The following is a 23,267-nucleotide window of genomic DNA, read 5'->3' as shown; positions in this document are numbered from 1 at the left end:
TTCAAATTCATGTCAACCATTTTGTCTAAAAATAGAAAACATAAAGGTAATACTCGTTCAATTTCATTGACGAGTTCATTTAACTTTTAAATTCATAAGATATCTTGGAAATGAAACTACTATAAAACGACTTGCCATATTTATTTTCTTTTAATTACAGCTGATAAAAATGAAGTGTAACAAACAAAAAAGAATGTGATCTGAGGGTGTAGGACCTTGGCTAAAAACAACGAAACATCTAAGTTGAAATAAAGGTACATATGCAATAAGAATATTGGTTTAGTGGGTTTTGTACTGAACATCTATTAATTAAATATTACACACTCCAGCATCCATCTTTCTCAAAAGGATAACGATTTATTTTCACACCATTTATCCGATAATAAAGTTTCTATTATCATTTTAACAGCTTACGTATGCCTTCATTTTTACTAACATTCAACAAAAATGAATTATAACTTTCAAATTCATGTCAACCATTTTGTCTAAAAATAGAAAACATAAAGGTAATACTCATTCAATTTCATTGACGAGTTCATTTAACTTTTAAATAAATATTACCGTCTTAATTATTATCTTGGGATCAATAACATCCTTTGGCTTTACATGGCTTGTTGTATGTGAAATGCCACTCGCTTCAAACGTGCTTGTTACTATAACTTTAAATAAAACGTAACATAAAAGATCAAAATTCTAAAAATGTGCAACGTAACAACAACAGTTTTTAAAGGCAATACACATGCGCAGATAAAGCGTATCGATTTTATAATTATACGTAATGCACTAACACATTTTAAAGGAATACACATTGAGGGCTTATCAAGGGCGGACGGTTATATATATCTTGCATCAAAGGTACGTTAGGGGAAGTTCAAAAGTCTATCAATTACATATTTAATACATGATATTAGTGACAATGCAGAATAATAGTTTTCAATAATTAAAAATGTTTAAGTAGGTGGTTCTAAAGTGATTGTATCATATGTTATTGAAAAAGAATTATAAATGCAGTGTATTCAATTTCATTTAACGAAATATTGGTGCTAAAAATATAAATTTTAATTTATATTTGCTATTTGTCTTAAATATATAAAAGTAGTAAAAAATATCTTACAGTTGTTAATTTAGTGATAAGGGTCATTACAAAACATTTACAATTTTCAAATACACCAATAATAAAAATATAAGTAATAGAAAATGCAGTTGTAAGTGTTTAAATGAAAGTGTGTAGGATTATTTATGAGTTGGAACATCAATAATGAATACAATTTCGATCTGTTTTGAAAGGTTTGAACATGGATAAAATATTTCAAATGATTTGTTTTCCTATTTTCTGATTGCCCTGGTGCATGCAAAATGAACTGTTTAAGAATGTCATTGCTAACTCTATTGGAAAATCAGAGTTTCTATTATATACCATATGACATTTTCCCTCACAAACTGAATCAATCGGTGTATATGTAATGCATTTTTATGCTGGTACCGCCACTTACCTATTTTTGCATGTGACTATTGAACTATTACGGGATGATTATAAAGTAAAAACAAAACTAAAAATTCAACACAGCACTTGTCTATCATAACAGTTTAGTGAAAAGCAAATTCCAGACATTTTGTGAACACAAATTAGTGGGTACTCGTTTGTCTTGTCTATGTCGATATCAGCAAATTTATCGATTAAAACAATATTATAATTAAAGAAAGTGCAATTTCGTGTCAGAAACCAAAATACCCGAAGAAAAAAAACGTTATCATGACATCAAAGGGAGAAGTAATAAAAATAACAGCATTCACAAATGAAGAATGTTGTCTGTCCCGTTACTCTGGTTTCTACGGTTCAAATAACTTGATAGACAATGTTTGCCCGAGATGTCTTCAAAAATATATCTACACATAATGGAATGTTTGGTGGTTAAAACTGTAAATGCGAACTGTTTCATATGTGTTCTTTGAGAAATGATATAAATGGTTGGTTGTAGACGAACTGTCCAAGATTGTTCTGACGTCTGACGGTCTTTTTAGAACCTGCTTGGAAAAGCGTGGGACGTCAGGGTTCAAACCCATTAAGAAAACAAGGTAATTACCGCCCCACCATTTTGATTCCTTGTTCATTTTCCAGTACATAGATATGTAAACTTTTATGTAACAACCCCCTGATACAAAACGAAAGCACTTTCAAATTGGTTAATTATACTGTTTTTTCTGCATACTAGAATTATCATTTTAACCGTGATTGCAAATAATCCTTTCTCGGCGTGCATTTTTCGTACATAACGATTTTTTACTTATATATTCCAATGAGTACTGTGGTTTGCCACAAGGCACATGTATCATTTTTGATAGTGGATTCAATTCATCTATTTTACAACAAAACATACGATTCTCTGTCTCGAATTCAACATGCAAACACTTGAGAATTCCTGAACTAGAATTCTAAGGTATTAACAATAGCTCACTACGCCAATCCACAGTCGATGATTTTTTTTCTGAACTCTAATTGTTGTGGATGCTTCACGTCAAATGCATACTATATGCTATCTTTGTACTTAGTTTACAAAATCCGAATTTAAGCATTTGTGTATAGGCTAAAAGTTTTCGTACACATATAATTGATGGTGTGTTTTTTTTTCAATCTCAATCGATTTCTTTTTAAATGGTGTTATCTAATGAAATAGGGTTCTCGGTGACCGAGTTGCCTAACTACAGTTCCACTAGTCAGTCAACTTTTAAGTTGCGCGTTCGGACCCTCAACGGTACATTGAACTCCTATCTTGTCTAGGTTGGCTAGCTTTCCTTCCGAAGGTTTTCCCCGGATATCCGGCTTCATCCAACAACCAAAACAATGATACCAACAAATAGCCAATAGAGTTGAAAGTTACTTTAAAAACCAACCAATGTTAATTTAACCTTTTTCTTAAAATTTAAATTCCAAATTTTGACAAGAAAGTAATAAATCAGTATTGTCTTATTTTCTGGTTCGAGTGTTTTCGTTGAATGCATGAAGTGTTTTAGACGCATGCTTAAAACTTGGTAAGTTAGTTAGTTGATTACATGGCACATGTCTATTCTGTATGTAAGCCGAAATATATGTACACTCCCCGTGCAAGAGAGGAGCCTGTAATGCTGTGGTTGTCATTTGTTGCTCTATATCATATCTGGTTTTCTTTTCTTGTTTTGTTCATAAATCAGGCTGTTGGTTTTTCTCGTTTGAAATATTTTTCATTTTGTCATGACGGGTAGTTTTATAGCTTGCTATACGGTACGGATTTGCTTCTTGTCGAAGCCCGAACTGTGACCTATTGTTACGGCATCTGAGAAAAGTATACTATCGTCAATATATTTTGTCCCGGCTAACATACACGTTATGTTGGTCTCTGGTAATTAGTTATAGTATTGGCAATCATACCACATTTTCTTTTTTTTTTTCTATATTCAGTATTTAAGTTTTCATGTTACCATAGACCATTTCGCAGGAAGATAAGACACATATGGCAAGGAATAGTATAATAATGGCGATTCAATTGACAGATTATTAAATTTCAAAGTTGAAATTGTATTGAAATCGGGTATGGGTTTTGAATAGTTTTCTAAGTCTATAGAGAGTGTTTTCAGAGTCTGTTGATATGTAAAAAGAGTTTACAGAATCTATTAGTTTATCTAGTTTTTTTTGCAGAATTCGTCGGTCTATCGAGAGGGTTTACGAGTATATTGTTATGTCAAGAATGTAAACAGAGTATGTTGGTCTACCGAGATAGTCGAGAGGATGTGCAGCGTCTATTAGTCCATCTAGTTGGTTTGCAGAAACTCAAAGTCTATTGAGAGGATTTTAAGTAATTGCTGAACTATTGAGATGGTTTAAACAGTCTGTTGATCTATCGAGAGGGATTGCAGAGTCTGATGGTCTATTAAGAGATTTTACATAGACTTTTTAACGATCGAGATGGTTGAAAGGGTTTACAAAGTATAAATAGATATAGAAAGATGTGGTTTGAGTGCTAATGAGACAACTCTTCATCCAAATAACAATTTTGAAAAAGTAAACCATTATAGGTCGATGTACGGCCTTTAACACGGATAAATGTTTGTTTATCAAGAGTGTTTACATTTCTAACTATTTTGCGTTACTGGTGAATATTATGTAGCCGAAACACGCGTCTGGCGTCTTAAATTTTAAGCCTGGTACCTTTGGTGACTATTTACACCACTGGATCTATAACACTGCTGGTGGAAGTTTCTTCCCCGAGGGTATCACCAGACCAGAAGTCAACACTTCGGTGTTGACATGCATATCAACTTTGTACATGTTTGGCTTTGTAACCATTTTGGTATGAGCGTCACTGATGAGTCTTATGAAAATAAAACGTGCGTTTGGCGTACTAAATTTTAAGCCTGATACATTTGATAACTATTTGTAAAGTCAGTTAGTCTGTCGAGAGGTTTTGCAGAGTATGTTGGATTGTCGTTTAGTCTATAAAGAGGGTCTGCAGAATCAGCCAGTGATCCTTTCGATAATTAATTATCTGAAACTTAGTATAACCTTACTACTTTACACATAACTTTCTTCTTAGCTTTTCAATACAGCATGTTCCACGTGTATACATGAAAGAAATGTTAAACCTGATCATGTTTATAACCAACATCTGCTTGAAAGCTTCTTATTTGACATAAGAAGATGTGGTATGAGAAAATTCTCCATCCAAGACACAATTTGTAAATGTAAACCATTATAAGTCAAAATACGTCCTTCAACACAGAACCTTTGCTAAGCCAATAAATGTAACTTCGTCGGTTTAAAAGGGTTTTATTAACGTTTGGTATATTTTTTCATTTGTTACTTTGTATCAAAATCTCATTGTAAATTTCTAATTTCAATTCTTCTTTTTCAATTTTCTTTATCTTACATATTCTATATGACTTTGTTAACTTGTACTTTTCACCTGATTCCAGAGTTCTGTAACCATTGTCAATATAAACATATATATGTACATATTTGAGTAGAAAGTCAATATATTGCAAATAAAGTTTATTGGATTGATTCAAATGTCTTTAGATATATTTTGAACAGCATTTTTTCCTTTCGCATGACGATGAATAGAAGTCCACACGATAAATATAATAAATTCCAACAGTTCTGTAATGGTAAGGATACTGGCACCCAGAAATAACCCCATCTGTCCTCCAAGGTTTGCTACAAAATAATATATTTCTGTTCATTAAAATGTAAAAAGTAACATTACAAAAATGCAGAACTCCTTGAAAAATTCTATACGAAAAGTCCCTTAGCAAAAAGCAAAGTTATAAGCTAAAACACATCATAAAAATGGATAACAGCTGTCATAATCCTGGCTTGGAAAAAGAGGCGAAAAATACAAAAGGGACATTCAAACTCATAAGTCGAAAATAAACTAACAACACCATGTAAAAAAAGAAAAAAGAAAATAGACCAAAAACAAACTGCAATATTCAAACACAACATAGAAAACAAGACAGTTAGCAATTGGAAATTTGACATCATCCTTTTAGAAAAAAGTAAAATAACAAAAATACTGAACTTCCATCAAAGTCAAAACGAAAACTCCGAAATCAAATGACAAAATTGAAAGCTTAAACATTTCAAACGTATAGAAAACAACTGTCTTTTTCCTGACTAAAAAACGGATTATAAAAACTTTGTAAAAGATGATTTAATATCAGGGTCCCCATTTCTTTAAGTCAGAACTTAATCGAGAGAAAACAACTTCATTTATTCATTTTACCCGGGTATGAAGTCCTTTGTTGCTGCAAAATGACAAGCCATATAAGGTATTGTACAGCACCTTCGAATTCGTCGTGGATTATTTTAGAGATCAAGCAAGGAGAACCGAAAAACAAATTCCAAGTCATACGGGACTGTAAGGTATACAAAACATCTTATTATAACTTTGGTATCTTTGCTGAGATTAAAATATGCCAATAAAATTAGATTTGTTCTGTCAGGAGTTTATCTTATTTACCTAACAATGACGCAACACCGTCGTATTTAGGAACTTGTTCTGTTACTGTAGTTGACAGATCTTTCAGATATATCCGAATTCTCAGGTAGTGGCTCTGATAATCATTTCTACAATATAATTCATAACTTTCAGATTTTGAAATTTATACAATAAAAATAGACATGTTTGTTTTTGATTTAAGTTTTCGAAACATGATTATAATTCCAAAAAGAATTATTCCAAACCAAAATAACAAACTAAATTACTTATTTTAATGTTACATTACATGTATATTAAAAAAATTACAATTTCTGATATCACTAAGACTATATGGTGCCAAACCTAAATTATAACCCAAGTAATTAATATGCTTACTTATTCGCTACGGATGATAATACTTGGTCATACTTAATGACCCGGCATTCTGGAGGACAAACACATAATGTTGACGACTGTAATATAGCCCCTGTAAAAGTAAGTAATGTAGGACTGAATAAATGTATGTCATAAAAAAAAACATGTTTCGTTTATAAATTTGTGTATGTACCCCATTCAATTGTGCTTCTTGTCAGTAAAGATATAACAGTTGTCTAGTACGTCTATATTCAATTGTTTATTTAAGTGCATGTCTAAGAATTAAAACAAAAAATGGTTTGTTCATTTCAGACTTCTATTGACTTTTCAGTTTTCGAGATTTTGTTCCTAGTAAAGACTGGTCCCCATGTCCTTAAAGATAGGTTCACACTGCTAATCAGATCAACTCGATCCACGACCAAGCTCAACCAAATTCTTGATCGGGCCTGTTTACGACTTCTACCCGACCGCCATCCGACTGTACACGACATTGACTCAACCATTCACGACTCCTTAATGACTCCATCACAACTCCATCCCGACAACAAACTGAATATGTATTCGATAATTCCGATCAATTCACGATCTTTGCACGATCTTTACTCGACTAGCTAGACCTAATCAACTATTCACGATCTCAGCCCGATCTCGACCAAACCAGATCGACCTGATCGTATATGGGTCGTAGGGATAATCGGGAATTGGTCGGGTATATACATTTTATCATAAAAACGTCCGAATTTTTTATTCCCTGCCCTGTCCGTCTGCACTCACATATGTCCAAACATGACCTTTTATAATGGTAAATATGCTAGCTGGGACATTATTGGTGTCCCATGAACACAGTAAAATCATACATTTAAAATATCTACATAGAAATAAAGCAGTTGAATTTGAGGGCAAGGTGGTAAGAGCTCGGAGAGACAGGTTAAGAGGCGTGCAGGAGCTTGTAGAATGCATAAAAGACGAAGAAGCTGGTGTACACATTAAGAAGCGCCGAGAAATTTAGGTGAGGCAGTGACTGACACGACGACTACTGTGTGGGCAGTTTGAGAGACTGGCACTTACTCAATAAAGAGGAACCCAATGCTTATAAAAACGTCCTCATAGTGGACACTGATATGTTTTATTGCTCTTTTTTGGAAATGACACCACAAAATGAGATTTGTCACTAGATTAGTACTTTTGTTAGATAGCAATATACATAAACTATACCATCCCAATTGTCTTGCTTTCTTACAAATAAAAGCGTACTGTTTGTCAAATATGTGCATAAGTATGTAATCACTATTTTTGATAGATTTGATATCCAGTAGTTGAATGGTTAAAGATATTTATTTTCCGTTTGCTGTATGGCAACAACCTGTATGTATTTGCCAAAAAAATATTGCACAAAGAGGGCAAAGATGACACATATTTCCACAAAGTTTGACCCAAAGTAAAATTTCAATCTCCTTGAGTGATACCTTTTCTAAAACAGTTTACAACTTTACATATATCTATAAAGAGATCAAGAGTGCATTTCTTTCTAACCAAAGTTTGGTAAACGTTGTGTGCCGTTTGTTATAGTTTGTTAAAACATAACAGATGTAGAAACAAATGCATCGTTTGGTTAGAGGGGATTGCAGTTTTGAGTAATTTTAGACAGTGTATTGAGTTATGACAAGCACGAACACGTTTAGATAATTGATTTAATGTTAAAGTTAGAAAGAAATGCATCGTTTGAACTAACAAACGACGAACGACTAACTGTAGACGCATTTGCAGCGACAATTGACAATTTCTGTGTCATTTGGTGTTCTGTGAAGAACTGTCTTATTGGCAATTGTACCACATTTTCTTTTTTTTTATGCTACAAACATTTCTGGGCAAAAAAAAATACGGACAGACAAAACAGAAAATAGCCCATAAAACAGAAAAAATATAATCCTGATGTTTTTATAACCCAACTTTGAAAGATAACTTAGCCATCAGCAGTCTAACAATGAATTTTATTGCACAATTACTCTAATATTTGAAAAATCCGCCGTGCCAAAATTGCCGGATTATCTTCCCTTCCGGAGCTTCTGAGATCATCCAAGGTTTTGTTGGGTTTCGTGTGCTGCTAGGTTTTTAGTTTTCTATGTTATGTGGACGGCTGTTTGTCTTCTCGTCGGTTACCGTTTTTCGCTATGGCTGTGTCGGTTTGTTTTCGACCTCTGTGTTTGATTGTTTCTTTTTGTGTGTTTTGTCTCTCTTTTAAAATGTTACCTTTCCTTGTAAAAGTAAAGACACGTGTTGTACATAAATGAATATTTGTACAGTTAAACATAATGTTGCCAATATATATTTGCGGAAGCATAGTTATGAGAGTTAATCATATATGCACACACTTTTAGAAAATCGTGTAGCAGTCATGTGTTCTCGTGTATGGTCGAGTAGAGATCGAAGAGTGGTCGAATGTGGTCGCGAAGGGATCGGGTATTGGTCGAGTTTGCCTGGGATGATATAAATATACAAGTCGCAGTGATCTGGAAGCGATCGGGCATTGGTCGAGTTAATCTGGAAATTATCGTACATTAGTCGAGCAAAGATCGAAAAGATCGAGTACTGATTGGTATTTTTTTTTTTTGTATTCCGACCGAACTCGATCTCTACACGATCCTTTCCTGATCAATTCGATCGCTACTCGACGAATTCTCGATCTGTTCTCAAGTGACTTGCTTCTCGATCCTTACTCGACTGTTTTTGAAAAAAAAACTCTCGGGTAGAAAGTCAGATCGATGACGAGCAAGGTAGACTATTCCGAACATTCTTGTGGATTGAGTCAGACCTGTCTCCCGATCACGTAATTTGTCTTGATCGGGCTTAGTCGAGTTGATCTGATCGGCAGTGTGAACCTAGCATATCCCCAGTTCCACTATGCCACGATCGCACCATGCTCACCCCGATCTAAGATAAATTCAGATCGTGGTGAGGTCGTGGTATGAGCGGCATGAAAATGTAAATTTTCGTTGCTTTCACGATGCTACTATGTCCTCAATACGATTTTACAACGATCCCGCTACGATTGTACCACGTTCTCATCGCGCTTATTTTGCGATCTCACTACGCTTATCAAGATCTTTCTACGCTCATCACGTTCTCACAACCACCATACTACGAGTTATCCGATTGTAACACAATCTTACCACGTTTCTACTGCGATTATAGCACGTTCTTACCACGATTATACTACGTGCATACCTATCTTACTACGTTCTCAGAAATAACGTCAACATCGTGTTCCATTTCAATACAGTTCGATTCCTACTATTTCTGATTAATACGTAAATTTCTCTGAAAAATCACCAAAATCTACTAGAACACGTGTGCGTGATGGTAGGGGTTGATGTAGAGGCAGAGGGAGCTCCAGCAGGGATGTCGGACCGACCAATTCAACCTAAATTACAACCAATTGCTGGTCCATCAAGCTCAAATGACGATATTTTAGTGAACGATAGCAAAGATGACACATATGTGTGAATATAAAAAAATGTGGTATAATTGTCAATGAGACAACTCTCCACAAAAATCCAAAATGATACAGAAATTAACAAATATAGATCACCGTAGGGCCTTCAACAATGAGCAAAACCCATACAGCATATATAGTCAGCTATAAAAGGCCCCGAAATGAAGCATGGGTGGGCCGATAGAGAAAATGGACAAGAAGTCATAATTACATACAGACAAACGAAAACTGTAGATAATTAATATATTTTATATGTCAAAATGACAATGAGAATGATGGTCGCAGTAGGAACGAAGTCAGGTCGTAAGAAGAGCGCGATGAAGGCGGCAAGAGCGTGCTTGAATCGTACTATGGTCTTGAACAGCGTGTTTAAACTTGGTATAGTCGTAGTGGAAGCGTAGTTGGGTCGAGGTGAGAATGTGATGATCGTAGTGAGGTCGCAATAACGTCGTTGTGAGATTGTAGCGCAATCTCTCTGAATAGAATCACGCTTTCGCTACGATGATACAGCGTCCTTTGGGATCTTACTACGACCTTAGTGCGCTCTCACTACGCTTCTACTACGATCTGATTCCGACACGACCACACCACGATTGTTTTGAACATGTTCAAAGTTGGCCGCGATCATCATCATCTTGATACGACGTTACTGCGATCTACAAGATCGTACTACGATCGTCAAAATTATGATTTTTTCCCAGATCGTAGTGCAATCGTGGCCTAGTGGCACTGCGGTAATACATAGCAAGGTATCAAAACTCAGTATTGACGAACCATTTTTTGCTCAATCACATTTTATCTCAACAAAAAATGTAACTTATTTTTCGGAAAATTAAAAACAAAATTAAAATTTGTCATTATTGTTGTTTAGAGCATAACCTCAACTTAAATTTCATGGAATCCATGTTCAGTATGCGTGGTGATCATGTCCGAATTATGAAACAAAACATGACCACTGAAACCATAGCATTACCATACTGGGTAGCAATATATCGTTTTATAAAAAAAAAACTTACCGTATAGTTCTGCGGCACAAGTATTGGCATTGTAATCCTTCACACAATATGTTTCATTTCCTAATAAGGAAAATAAAAAAAAATGTCAACTTCCGGTTATAAAACATTTCCAAGAGGCCTAATTCAGAATATAGTACGAAATAAGGTTACAAATAAGGAAAGAATACGTTACAAATAAGGAAAGAATAAGGTCAGCTAGGTAAAAGAACCATTGCACATGTATATCGTATATCAGGTCATGTTTGCGGCCTTCGAGTTTTATTTTGTTTTCAGCGAGCGGTATGCATTTTGAAGCAACATTATCTGTCTGTGAACATTTTACTGTCGACTAGATTGTTGTGTACTGGGTCAAGATTTAACGTTCCCTTCATAGATTCAACTTGCGATCAAAAGGCGACAAATATTAGTACGTTGATTACGTACAGTGGTCATACTCTATATATATATATATATATACGTTTATATTTTTCACAAAAAAAAACTTTGAACGTTAAGCAACCAAAAATCAAAAACAAACCTATTAAAACAAAAATAGTACTTGTTACTCCTAAGTGTTTAACCAGAAAAAAATAAGTATAAAAATTATTAAAACTATCGATATAATTTAAGAAAACTTAAAACAACTTAGGTCCCATGTGTTTGTACTTTTGTTATATTTCCTATTTTTCAAATTGGAAATTTTAAAATATATCTATAACAAACTTTCTTTTGTTAAGTATTTTGTTTCTTATTCTCAAAATGAATTTGTAAAAATAGACAATTTAGAAGAAAATAGATTGGACAAATGTTTGACAAATATTGATAATTATTCATACATTAATTATACATGCTATATATTTTGAATTAAAGAAAGAGTGTAGGCAATAAAGCCTATTGTCACAATAGACCACTTTCGAGTTCATCCGTCACCGAAAGAAACTCGTCAATTATACGCGCCTTTATGACGTCATTTACCAGTAGAGGGGGTCGCCTGTATCCCTGCACTATTTACGTTCATCAAGCGTCTTGGTGATCGTCATTGTGCAGGATAAACTAGAAATAATGGTTGTTCTGTAGGTACTTACTGACAATTCCCTAATGACAGCAATGCTGATTGTCAATTTTGAAAATTCAATTTGCCGAATTATTCGTACAATATAGAATTATAGTTTTCCAACCACTCGCTCAACATTGGAATGGAAGTGACGACGCCCCTAAACGCACAAATGACGTTCACTAAAACCAGAGTTTTTGACGGAAATGTATCGAACTCGAACGTTGTCTATTGCATAGATTGTTACAACATAGGTATACGAAAATCAAAGTGTCAGCTTGGTTGACGGCAAGACAAAATTATGAGTGACCAATTGAAATCACGTGGTCAGTTAAACAATCATGTAACGAGACTTTTCATTGGTAAAACGAAGAAAATCTGGGATCTCTAAGCACGTGAGCAACGACCTTTTTAAGCTAGTGTTTTGGGCTATTCGTCAGTTGCCATGATATTTCAGTTGTAATAAAATATAGTTATTTTGAAATTCTTCGTTTTTACTAGGTAATTCATATTTAATATTTTAAAGCATTCTTTTTATGAAAATTACATTTTACATTTACTTTTTAATTTAGTTTTATTTATTTAAATGTTATTTATTTCATAAATATTCATTATTCCATGCAAATTTGTATACATGAGATTTGTGAATTTGCTGCATAATTTATTTGTAGTAAAGTATAATTCTGTTATTTGCTTATATTTAATATTGAACAAGTTTAGAGAAATCATTGTTTGTCGCTTTAGTTTACAGAACATAAAGAAAATATTTGTGGTTTCATGTACAACAGGCTATTATTTGAACTTGGAATTATTTTTAATTATGGAATTTGCTTGATTTCTTGTTATTGAAATTTTTAATAAATTCCATGTTTATTCTGTACTGAAATGTTCTGTGCTGCGCACAACACTTTCTATCACAAAGAAAATAGTATATTTTCGATATAATGTACTGTGCCGCGCACAACACTATCTAACCAAAATACATTGTATGGAAAGTGTTATTAACCGCTCAAAAGATTATGATACCAAATAAACATGGAATTTATTAAAAATTTTAAACACAAGAAATTATGCAAATTCCATATTTGAAAACAATTCCAAGTTCAAATAATAGCCTGTTGTATATTATGAAATCGTACCGATGCAGGCTTGATCTCCAGAATAGAAATATTTACGTATTACGTTAAACAAAGGAAACATTTTATATATTTATTACAGTTTGACAATAATATCTATGTATGATTAACTATATATTGTGAAATATATTGTAAGCATTTATTTGAAATTGTTATTATAAGAGTTGCCATGAGATTTCAGTTGTAATAAAATATAGTTATTTTGGAATTTTTCGTTTTTACCAGGCCAGCTAAAGTCCAGACGACATAGGCTGAAAGTCAAGTACAACACTTGTGCATTTTGTATTACACTATGAAAGGTCAAGGTATGATGAGGACCTTTTCTTTTTCTCATTTTCTTAGAATTTGTAATCTTCAAAGTTGAAGCCTATCCAAAATGTGAAATGATTTGTAGTATCTGGTCATCTTTATAATGTACTTAGGTTTGTACAGACTATGACCTAAATTAGACTATGCGGTATGGGCCTTGCTCATTTTTGAAGGCCGTACGGTGACCTATAGTTGTTAATCTTTGTGTCATTTGATCTCTTGTGGAGAGTTGTCTCATTGGCAATCATTCCACACATCTTCTTTTTTATATGAACGACGAAAAGTGAAAAAATCTACACCTTTGTAATGATTTGTGAATTGTTTTACACTGCTCATTTTTGGGGCCCTTTATAGCTTGCTGTTCATTGTAGCCAAAGCTCCTTGTTGAAGCCTTGAAGACCGTACTTTGACCTATAATGGTTTGCTTTTACAAATTGTGACTTGGATGGAGAGTTGTATCATTGGCACTCATATCACATCTTCTTATATCTGTTTGAAAAGAAAATTGACATCACTGAGCACCAACGTACACAATCCTAAAGTTTTCAATCCTCTCCTTTACTCTTAGATATCCTCCATTATATGAAATATCATGATGGTTTCCGTTGGTTCTCCATATTCTTAATAAACTTGCATTAAAGTCCTTTTGCGGGCGGTTATTTGCCCTTCAATTATGAACATCGTAGTGATACCAGATTGACGATTTAGTATGCACATTTCTTTAGTATAAGATACATGAGTGGCGTCCAATCAAAACAGTTTGGATTATGCTTCAACAACGTACATTTGTAGTTATAAAGGGCTTTGATGATTCAAAAAAATAATCTATTCCTGGAGGTAGGGAATTATAAGAGTTTCAACGCTTTGAATAAAAAACTCGACAAGTTATGTTATAAAAAAAGGCACTTAATATATATATGTGTGTCCCAAAAGGGCCCATACCGAACTTACTCCACTACTTATTGACAAGAAATACCTAACGAACTTTAATGTTTTAAAATTTAATGCTATTATGAACCAAAAACAGAAATCTAAACTTCGAAAATTGTGCCAATTTATTAGAATTATAAATGACAAACTGGATTCTCTCTGATGTTAACCTGTCGGCTATACTGATCATACCGTTGTAAAAAAACTCATATTTAATGCTTCCTCAACAAATGCACATATATGCAATGTAATGTAAACTAATATGTTTGTCTGTATACCTTTGTCCAACTTAGGTGATACCAGAATAAATAATATATATAAAAATAAAAGAAAATAACCGCATCATGTCTATTCATTTCAACACAGGGGCGCTGAAAACAACGTACAGTGATGATATTCTCTGGGACAATGTGTATAACATAAGCTCTTTGTTATCTTATGATATAAGTTGGTTAGTTCAGAAAATGTTTTCTCATTACGATTTACCGTATTTTTCCTTTTATGATGCATTAATTTAGTAACTACTAATAGTACCTGTTGGAGAAGGATTCATCGTGCAGCTACACCGTTTCATCAACATTTCGTTATAACATTTACGTTTGCAATCAACAAAGTTGTAATTGGCGTCGTCTATACAAATCTGATTTCCATACGCTATGTATGGACTTGGTAAAGATTTATACTGTAATATATAACTTATTTCTTAATAAATTTGACACACATGCGTCTTTAAAAATTTAAATATGAATTGAATAATTCATTGTTGAAAAATGAGGTTATGTGTCAATATTTTTATTTAAAGTAAATACAACGATCTCTTTTCATTTGTGCAACTTCCAATCAAGGACCGAAGCTCATAAACGCAGGACTTCGGGAAAGTTCGAAGAACTGACAACCTTGCTTCGGAAGTTGTTCCTTTGTGGTGTCAGACATTTTCTCTTGTGACGTCAGATTTTAAGCGAACTTTTGTTATATCCAGTAATGGCGGGAAAATAGCAATAATCTGTATTGCATTTATAGAATGTATGGTCATTTCGTCGTATCATATGCTGCTGTCTCATCAACGTTATCTCGCATCTTTCTTTTATTCATAATTTATGACAATGCAACTCCTTAATTCAGTTAAACAAAGGAGGTTACATATAAAGGAGGTTATATGTAACCTCCTTAGTTGAACCTTCCTTTTAAAGAATTTGTAAAGAGAGCCGTGGTGTAGTGGTCAGTGCATCGGACTACTAACACAAAGGTTCCTGGTTCAATTCCCGTCCGGGATGAAAATTTTTGGGACTAAATTTTCGGCTCTCCCTTTACACCATTTGCGAGTGTGGTTTCGAGGAAACGATGATAGTCCGTCGGAAGGGACGATAAATGGATGACTCGTGTTAAGAGAGAGACATATCTCTTTGCACTTTAAAGACACCCTTGCAAATTTCGAAACATGGAAAGGGATTCATATAAGTTGCAAAACTCGTTTTCTAATCCACTATAAATATATGTTTAAACTAAAATAAATGTTTGCCAGTGGCCTTTAATTGGTCGGTAGTGGTCATATGAAAAAAAAAAACATTTTTTGTATTTCAGATGGTTCACATTGTAAACCTTATAAATCAAAATGGAAGGGTTTTGATCATATTGTCAGAAATGTAATTTCATCAACTATACCACACTGAAGCAATGATTTAAAAGTATAGATCTATAGTTTGACTCAAACTTAAATATCGAATTCTGACCTCTCTCCTGTGAATTTCTATAAATGTTTCAGTGCCATTTCTCACAGTTCTACCATCCCTCGCCATATTTGGATCTTCTTGAGGATCATGAATGGCAATCTGATCAACACAAACAAAAATATTCTTTTGATAATATGAGGAACAGCGGAGCATTGCGCATCAACATTCTGTTTTCCTTGAGTATTTCAAATGAAAAAATCGAAAATCTGCCCTCGCAAACAATAGAATTTTATAGGGCTTGTTTTTTTTTTTTTTTTTTTTTTAAAGGCCATGAACCGATTATCATAATTCTTCATATCTTATATAACCTAATTTGTCTATTGGTTTGAGAAATCAATTCCATTGTGTTTTTCGTCTAAATATAAGCATCTATATGTAAAATTTCTGGATTAACAGTTACCAACAACTCATCCATTGCTCTTTCAGTCTGTTAACAATCATTTCGTCTGTATACTTTACTACATTGTAGGATTAAAGTTGTTCGTCGTAAAAATCATACTGCGATTGAGATCATTGTCCTGTTGATGTGTTACTCAATTTAGACACAATTTAATGGTTTACGTTTCAAACTCCTGGTCTATGACGTCAATCGGTCTATGTTTTTACGCTGAAACTATATGTGCAAAGGTTTTTTTGTTTGTCTATTGAAGCTGACGGTTATAAGATATTGATTTAATGTCCGTGGTCTTGTAGAATTCGTCTGATATATGTTTTTACTTTGTAAGGGAGCTACCATTTGATTTTTATGGGGGGGGGGGGGGGGGCTAGGATGAAATTTGAAAAAAATAGGCAGGACAGGAGTTTTGAGTAAAAAAAAAAAAAGCAAGATGAGACACTTTGCAAAAAAAAAAAGGCAGGATGACAATTTAGGTAAAAAAAAGTCAGGATAAACTAATAAAAAAAAAGGCAGGACTGAATAGAGTGAAAAATAAAAAGGCAGGACAGAGATTACAACTAAAAAAAAATGCAGGACAAAATTTTTCACCTAACCTGTATGACGTCATGTCAAACCTTCTTATCTGTATGACGTCATGTCACATAAAAAAACATCTACTTCAGGTATATGTATATAATAAAGTGTATATGATATGGCTTTTTCAATAACACACACCGTATCTACCCTCAACCAATATAATCCCTCGAGCAGAGCTCTTTGGAATATTTTGGTGTCTCGGGTTGATACGGATGCGATATTGAAAACGCCATATGATATTCTCTATTTACACCTGATCATTTATTTTCTTTGTTACAAAAATGTTTTGTTTAGAAGTAAGTGAACGTTTATATTTGAAATAAAAAATTGCAAATATATGTTGCAATTTAACTCAGCATATTTCAAACATTGACATTAAACAGTTTGATAAAACATGCCTTTAGTTGAATTGTCTCATCCATAATTCCTAAAGTTCTGTGGCACAGTATCTATGATATCATTTTATTCTACATACCTGCAGTTCTGTAGATGTTGTTTCAAGAAACAAACCAGACGATATTCCATATTGACTTGTCAAAAACGTTCCATTGACATTAAATCTTCTACATGCACATCCACACATATAAGCAGTCTCATAAAAGTAAAAATCTGTATATTCAACCACTGGTATTTCCGAGTGACCCACAAAAGATTGATCGAAATACAATGATACGCTGTTAAAATCCATTGGATTCTTGGTACACACTGTTACGACCGGAAACGCAAGTTGTTGGTCAAAACGAAGGTACGTTGAAGAAAGTGATGGATAACTGTAATAGTTCATTAGCTGAGTAACAATAATATAGATGAGAACGGTAGCACACACTAGCCAAACTACTGCCCAGACTGCACTGCAAAATGTGTTAAAGCCAAATAAAAAAAGATGTGTGTTTCTTATTACGGTACTCATCCTATTTTTTAGCTTTAAAATGGGTTACCCTAAAGTTGTTTTTGTCATTTTTTAATAAGCACTGTTAAAGTCAGAATGTCCCTCCTCTCAATGTAAAAAAAAGAAATCCCTACCTACCTACCCTATTTTTTCAAAGATGTAATAGGAAACACACACATTCATTTTTTTTTTGCCTAAGAATGAACTTAGGTCAGGTTTACTTTGTACGAAATTTTATCAGATGTTCTTGCTCCTTGGTTTATTTTTTCTTACGATACCGGGTGAAATATTTTCCAAAACCAAATCTAACACCCATTTTTCTTTTCATATAAGACTTCAATATATTTTCATAAAATGTCATTTACCAAGTTTAAGCAGATTCTAGATTTCATTTCTTTCGATTTCAGATCCAAATAATTCCAATGAAAATATAAGGTAAAAGTCTAAGTCAGCCTTTTACCCGACATTTTTATCTCCATTATCTAAAAATATTTTCAGAATATTTTGCTCCTTAACTCATGCTCATCTGACATATTTTAAATTCTATATTTTTCTTTTATTTCACCTAAGTATTACACATGCTTAAGATAATTTGGACGATGATTAATTCATTAAAACAAAAATATTTGGGATTGATTATTTAAGAATTGAATGCTTCTTTTTGTGACTTCATTGGGGTGTAAAAGAGTTGACCGAGGTACATTTTTTATGAAGCGCAGAAGCGCTTCATACTAAAAATTTGCGCACGATCAACGCTTTTACAACCCTATGAAGTTACAAAAAGAAGCATTCAATACTTATAATTACATTTTTGTAGCAATGATCATGAAAACACGAATTTTATTATTGTTTTATTTAATTCACCTGTGCACGTTATTGTGGGACCACGTGTTATCATGAATGAAAAGTTTTATTACGGAATAACACGTGCAGTTAGCCAATCAGAATAAAGTATCATAATGAAACATACATCTAATGTAATTATTTGCAAATGACAAATCATTTTTTTTTTTTTAAATTTTCTTTTATTTTGATGTTGTGTGGATTGATTGCTAAAAGAAATTGAGATGAAATTCATTTCTCTTCATATTGAGATATTAACAAAAAAATTCGAAAATTTTATATTTATATTATAACTTATCATACATGTATATACATTTTTTTATGAACACACAATTTTTAGATTTAAATGATATACATTAATGTTCGTGGATATCAATTTTTGTGGATTGAGGAAAACTTACATGTTCGTGGTTATTTTATCAATTGGTTTTGACGAAGTCTGCATACAAGCCTATAGAAAATTTGATATTTGTTGAACATTTAATTTCGTCGTTCAGCTGTACCCACGAAATCCACGAAAATTAGTATCCAACGTATAATAATCAAGGGTGTTATTCGGTTTAACGAGAGAAATGATCGTGAAAGAATATCTAACGGCGGTCAAGTATTGAGAGACGATCGTGAAAGTTCTAGTAACGGATCGTGAAAGACATTTAATCGAGAAGACATATGCGAGGTCAATAAATATTCTGATTTAATTAATTACACAGACAATTTAACGACAAAATAAAACTGTCTGTCAAAATGGTTCAACATTATGATCAGTATGTGAGAATATTCAGTTTTAAAAGTACATAATTATTACAAAACAACAAAAGGCAGATTGCTTCTCGACATTTCAATGACATAAAAAATGTAAACAAACATGATTTTTTTCACAAATTCGACTAGAAAAACTATTTTTATCCGAATAAGGGCATTCTATTTGAATTAATTAAATGGTTCTCATAGTTATTTTGTATAAACATAATCTGAAACTTGGTAAATAAAGAATTGTTTACACAAAAATAGATTTTTCGGATCGTGAAAGATCAAGTACTGCATTTTTTAAGAACGTGAAAAGGATCGTGAAAGATCTGATGCTACGAAGATGTTCAAATTATTCCTCAATTATATCATAATTAATATTTGTTATTGGTATTGAGAAAAGCTAGATAGGTCAACATCCTCAATAGGTTTAAGCATTTCAAAGTATTAATATTTTCAAAAAATGAAATGTAAAATAGTTAGATGATTGTAGGATGATTCTTTTTATTGTCATGTGGAGTACTCACTTATCACGAGTTATAGGATACCCACATTTTGTATATTGGATCCTATAAACTACATGTCCGTCAGACAGGATTCACCTGACCCTGAATTTTCCTCATTTCATGGATGAAGATTCAATTTGTGGTCAAGTCCGCATCGCGGATTCGTTAAACTTTAGGACAACTGTCTGTTGTTATGATTGTAAGGTGTACATTTTTGACTTCTGCAAGGTTTCAAATAACATCAAACTCATTACCATGCATCATTCGGCAATGTTCGTTTTATATTGTTTAGCCTTTTGGATATATCCCTGTATATATGTTATAGCGCCAAGGTATTTCTTGTATGGTGTACATGTCTGTCTGCATGTTTCATATATGACTATGATGACTTCAATTGTATTTGATATATTGCATGATAGTAAGATGTCTATGTCTGGCTGTCGGTCAGGGTTCATATACTTTCGACCTTATGTTCCGAATTAATTGGCCAAGCATAACTTTTACATTTGTCAGTTTCTAAGGCACTGTAAGAATAGGAACACATTTATTTGGTGTACAGGATATTTGTAGAGATCTGTATGGCATGGTATTCTGACCTTGAATTCTTTTTATGAATCATTGGCAATCTTAAGCGCATTTGACACTTCTAGTAAAACCCTTGATATTATAGACGTTCGACAAATATACTATCATAAGTAAAGCAGACGAGACATTACAGCATTTGTGCTCTGGTATTCTATAGTCTGTAGTATATGGTTAAATCAATCCACATCTGCGTTGTATACAAAGAACTTAAGAAAGTACTGTTGCACAAAATGTTGGTTATCGTTCAATCTCAAATTACTCATAAAAGATGCTGTTTTGCTGTAATTTTTTGTTTGATAGATATCATTTAGAACATGTTCTTGGATTAATTTGCACTTCTCATAAGTGCAAATTAGAACCACACTTTTTTTTGTCGTAGAATCATCAAATTTGGCAATAATGTACCTCTGGGGATAAATAACACAAAACAAAAAAAAAATTGGTGTGGCTCGCCCGGTTCGGCAACTGGAGTGAAAATAGTGCCAAAATCCTGTAGGATATTTTTTTCTCCCATAGGATTTTTAAAAATCCTACAGGATTTTGAGAAATCCTATAGGATAAAGTCTTAATCCCATAGGATATTTTTTATATCCTACAGGATATTTAAATCCTAAGGGATTTATAATCCCTTAGGCGAATAAAAATATCCTATAGGATATAGTTTCGCCCTTAGGATTAAAAAAATCCCTTAGGAAAAATAAAAGCATTTCCTATAGGATATTTTTTATCCTACAGGATATTAGTCTAATAAAATAATCCCATGGGATTAAAAATATCCGATAGGATTAATAAATATCCTAAGGGATTTCATAACAGAAAAAATATCCTGTGGGATAAAAAAGAATCCTAAGGGTAATAAATAAATCCTAAGGGAGATTAAAAATCCTAAGGGAGATTAAAAATCCTAAGGGAGATTAAAAATCCTATGGGAGATCAAAGCAACTCATAAGAGAGAAAAAAATCCTATGGGAGAAAGAAATATCCTATAGGAGAAATAAATATCCTATAGGAGAAACAAATATCCTATGGGAGAATGAAATATCTTAGAGAAAAATCTATTTGTGAACTCAACCAAAGAACAGAGAATAGTTTTATATGTTTTTGTAGTAGGTAAGGATATTATTTTATTGGAGCAGACCAAATATTCCCAGATATTATTGTTTAAGAATTGTTAATTTTTCTACCAATGACACAAATTACCGATAAGTGTACTTCAAACATGGAGCTTGCATTGAGTTACTGCTACTGGTCCGTTTGTTATTTTATGTTTATTATTGCCATTTGCGTAGTTTCTTCTGTTACCTATTTCTACATTTGACTCTGGCTTCTTTTAAATCGAGTTTTCTCTTGTTTAATGCATTGTGGTTGTTTATTCCTCATTTGCTAAAGGAATAGGGGCCGGTTGAGATATCGAAAGTCATGAGTATACATCCATCGCCTGTCTCAAAGCAGAAACCTTTATCCTTTGGTAATCTCATGTGCTTTTTTTCAATTTAAGTTCAAAAGTGCATTTTAGTGTTTAGTGTAGCAACCATTTCTCTGAACTATTATTCATTATTGTTTAGTGACCAAAAGAGGCCCGCCTCTATGTGCGGAATTTTCTTTCTGCATAGAGGACTCATCATTTTGAACTCATCGGGGTTCCTGTACTCAACCGACTTGTTGGGTACTGAGACATGACTGTGACACCATCTGAAAAAAAACTGTGAATAAAATCAGAAGCAATTTTAAAACAACACATGGTGTTGGAGCTAAGAATACCACCAGCTTTTCATTGAAAGTAATGACAAGATAGAAACATGCGTCCAACGGGTATATCCAATACACTACAATTACTTAAACAACTTTGAAAATCGTCCATAAGTGTTTTTTATTTTTTTATTTAGTATAGCTTGCTTTCCGTGAAAATATTTTTATTGTGGAGATGCCTGGATAGATTTGCCAGTAACCATACTTCTTCTATTGTGTCCTCAATATGCATGTAGTATTTGCAACTGAACATTTACATTAACTTTCACCAATAAATTCTTCAACAAAATTTGATAATAACTGAAATTTTATGGAACTAAACACTAGATGTAACTAAAGACAGTATTGTTCACCTAGGTCTATGTGCATCTCTGACAACAGACACATCAACACGTTAGGCTAGAATATCACGGTACGTCTAAACCTGCTAAGGACTCCTTAGTGCACTAAGGACTATACAATGCCACTAAGGACTAGAAGGAGTGCTGTTGTGTGTATTATTTTTACATATTATGTTAGAGATTGATATTTCATGCATAAATTTCAAATTTTATAGAAAAATAATCATAAATAAACAAGATATTCAACATTATTTAGGCACGTGCCCGTTTTTCTTTGATATGCCGAAAATCAATGAACCGTTTGACACGTGCCAAATGACAAAACAATTCATTAAACAATCATAATCTTTTTATTTTAGGTAATAAACAATTGTATCTAAAAAAAATGTATGCTTAATATTTATAATTAAATGTGTTGTTCTTGTGAAAAATGATTACAGAACAAATAATTTTTTTGTTTTTGTTTTACTTCTTTCCCGACAAAGTTATTTGCCACAGGTGCACGACTTTGATGTGCGCCTACTAAATGACTAATAAGTTAGAGTGTGGTCAGCTTGTTATGTAAGAGATATGAAGACAAAATAAATATATATATTGATAAGTGTTTTGTTTTTATTTTAATTTCGACAAAGATGCGTGTATATATACAAATGGTTTCACT

The 23,267-nt window shown here is 33.1% G+C and overlaps 1 protein-coding gene across 1 annotated transcript in view; it reads right to left on the bottom strand.

The window, feature by feature from the left end:
* Positions 1–5,035: 5,035 nt before the first annotated feature.
* LOC143048974 (acid-sensing ion channel 4-A-like) overlaps positions 5,036–23,267 on the bottom strand; it is a 35,180-nt gene continuing 16,948 nt past the window's right edge. Inside the window, exons 2-8 of the mRNA XM_076222813.1 lie at positions 17,422–17,797; positions 15,974–16,072; positions 14,778–14,925; positions 10,836–10,895; positions 6,348–6,438; positions 5,994–6,100; positions 5,036–5,188 (exon numbers count right to left, since the gene is read on the bottom strand). Of these exons, the coding sequence (XP_076078928.1) occupies positions 5,037–5,188; positions 5,994–6,100; positions 6,348–6,438; positions 10,836–10,895; positions 14,778–14,925; positions 15,974–16,072; positions 17,422–17,797 (1,033 nt within the window). The 3' untranslated portion in view covers position 5,036. The remainder of the gene's footprint in view (positions 5,189–5,993; positions 6,101–6,347; positions 6,439–10,835; positions 10,896–14,777; positions 14,926–15,973; positions 16,073–17,421; positions 17,798–23,267) is intronic.

Source organism: Mytilus galloprovincialis, chromosome 10 (genome assembly GCF_965363235.1).
Source record: "Mytilus galloprovincialis chromosome 10, xbMytGall1.hap1.1, whole genome shotgun sequence".
Classification (NCBI taxonomy): Eukaryota; Metazoa; Mollusca; class Bivalvia; order Mytilida; family Mytilidae; genus Mytilus; species Mytilus galloprovincialis.
This window is presented reverse-complemented; position numbering and strand designations above follow the sequence as displayed.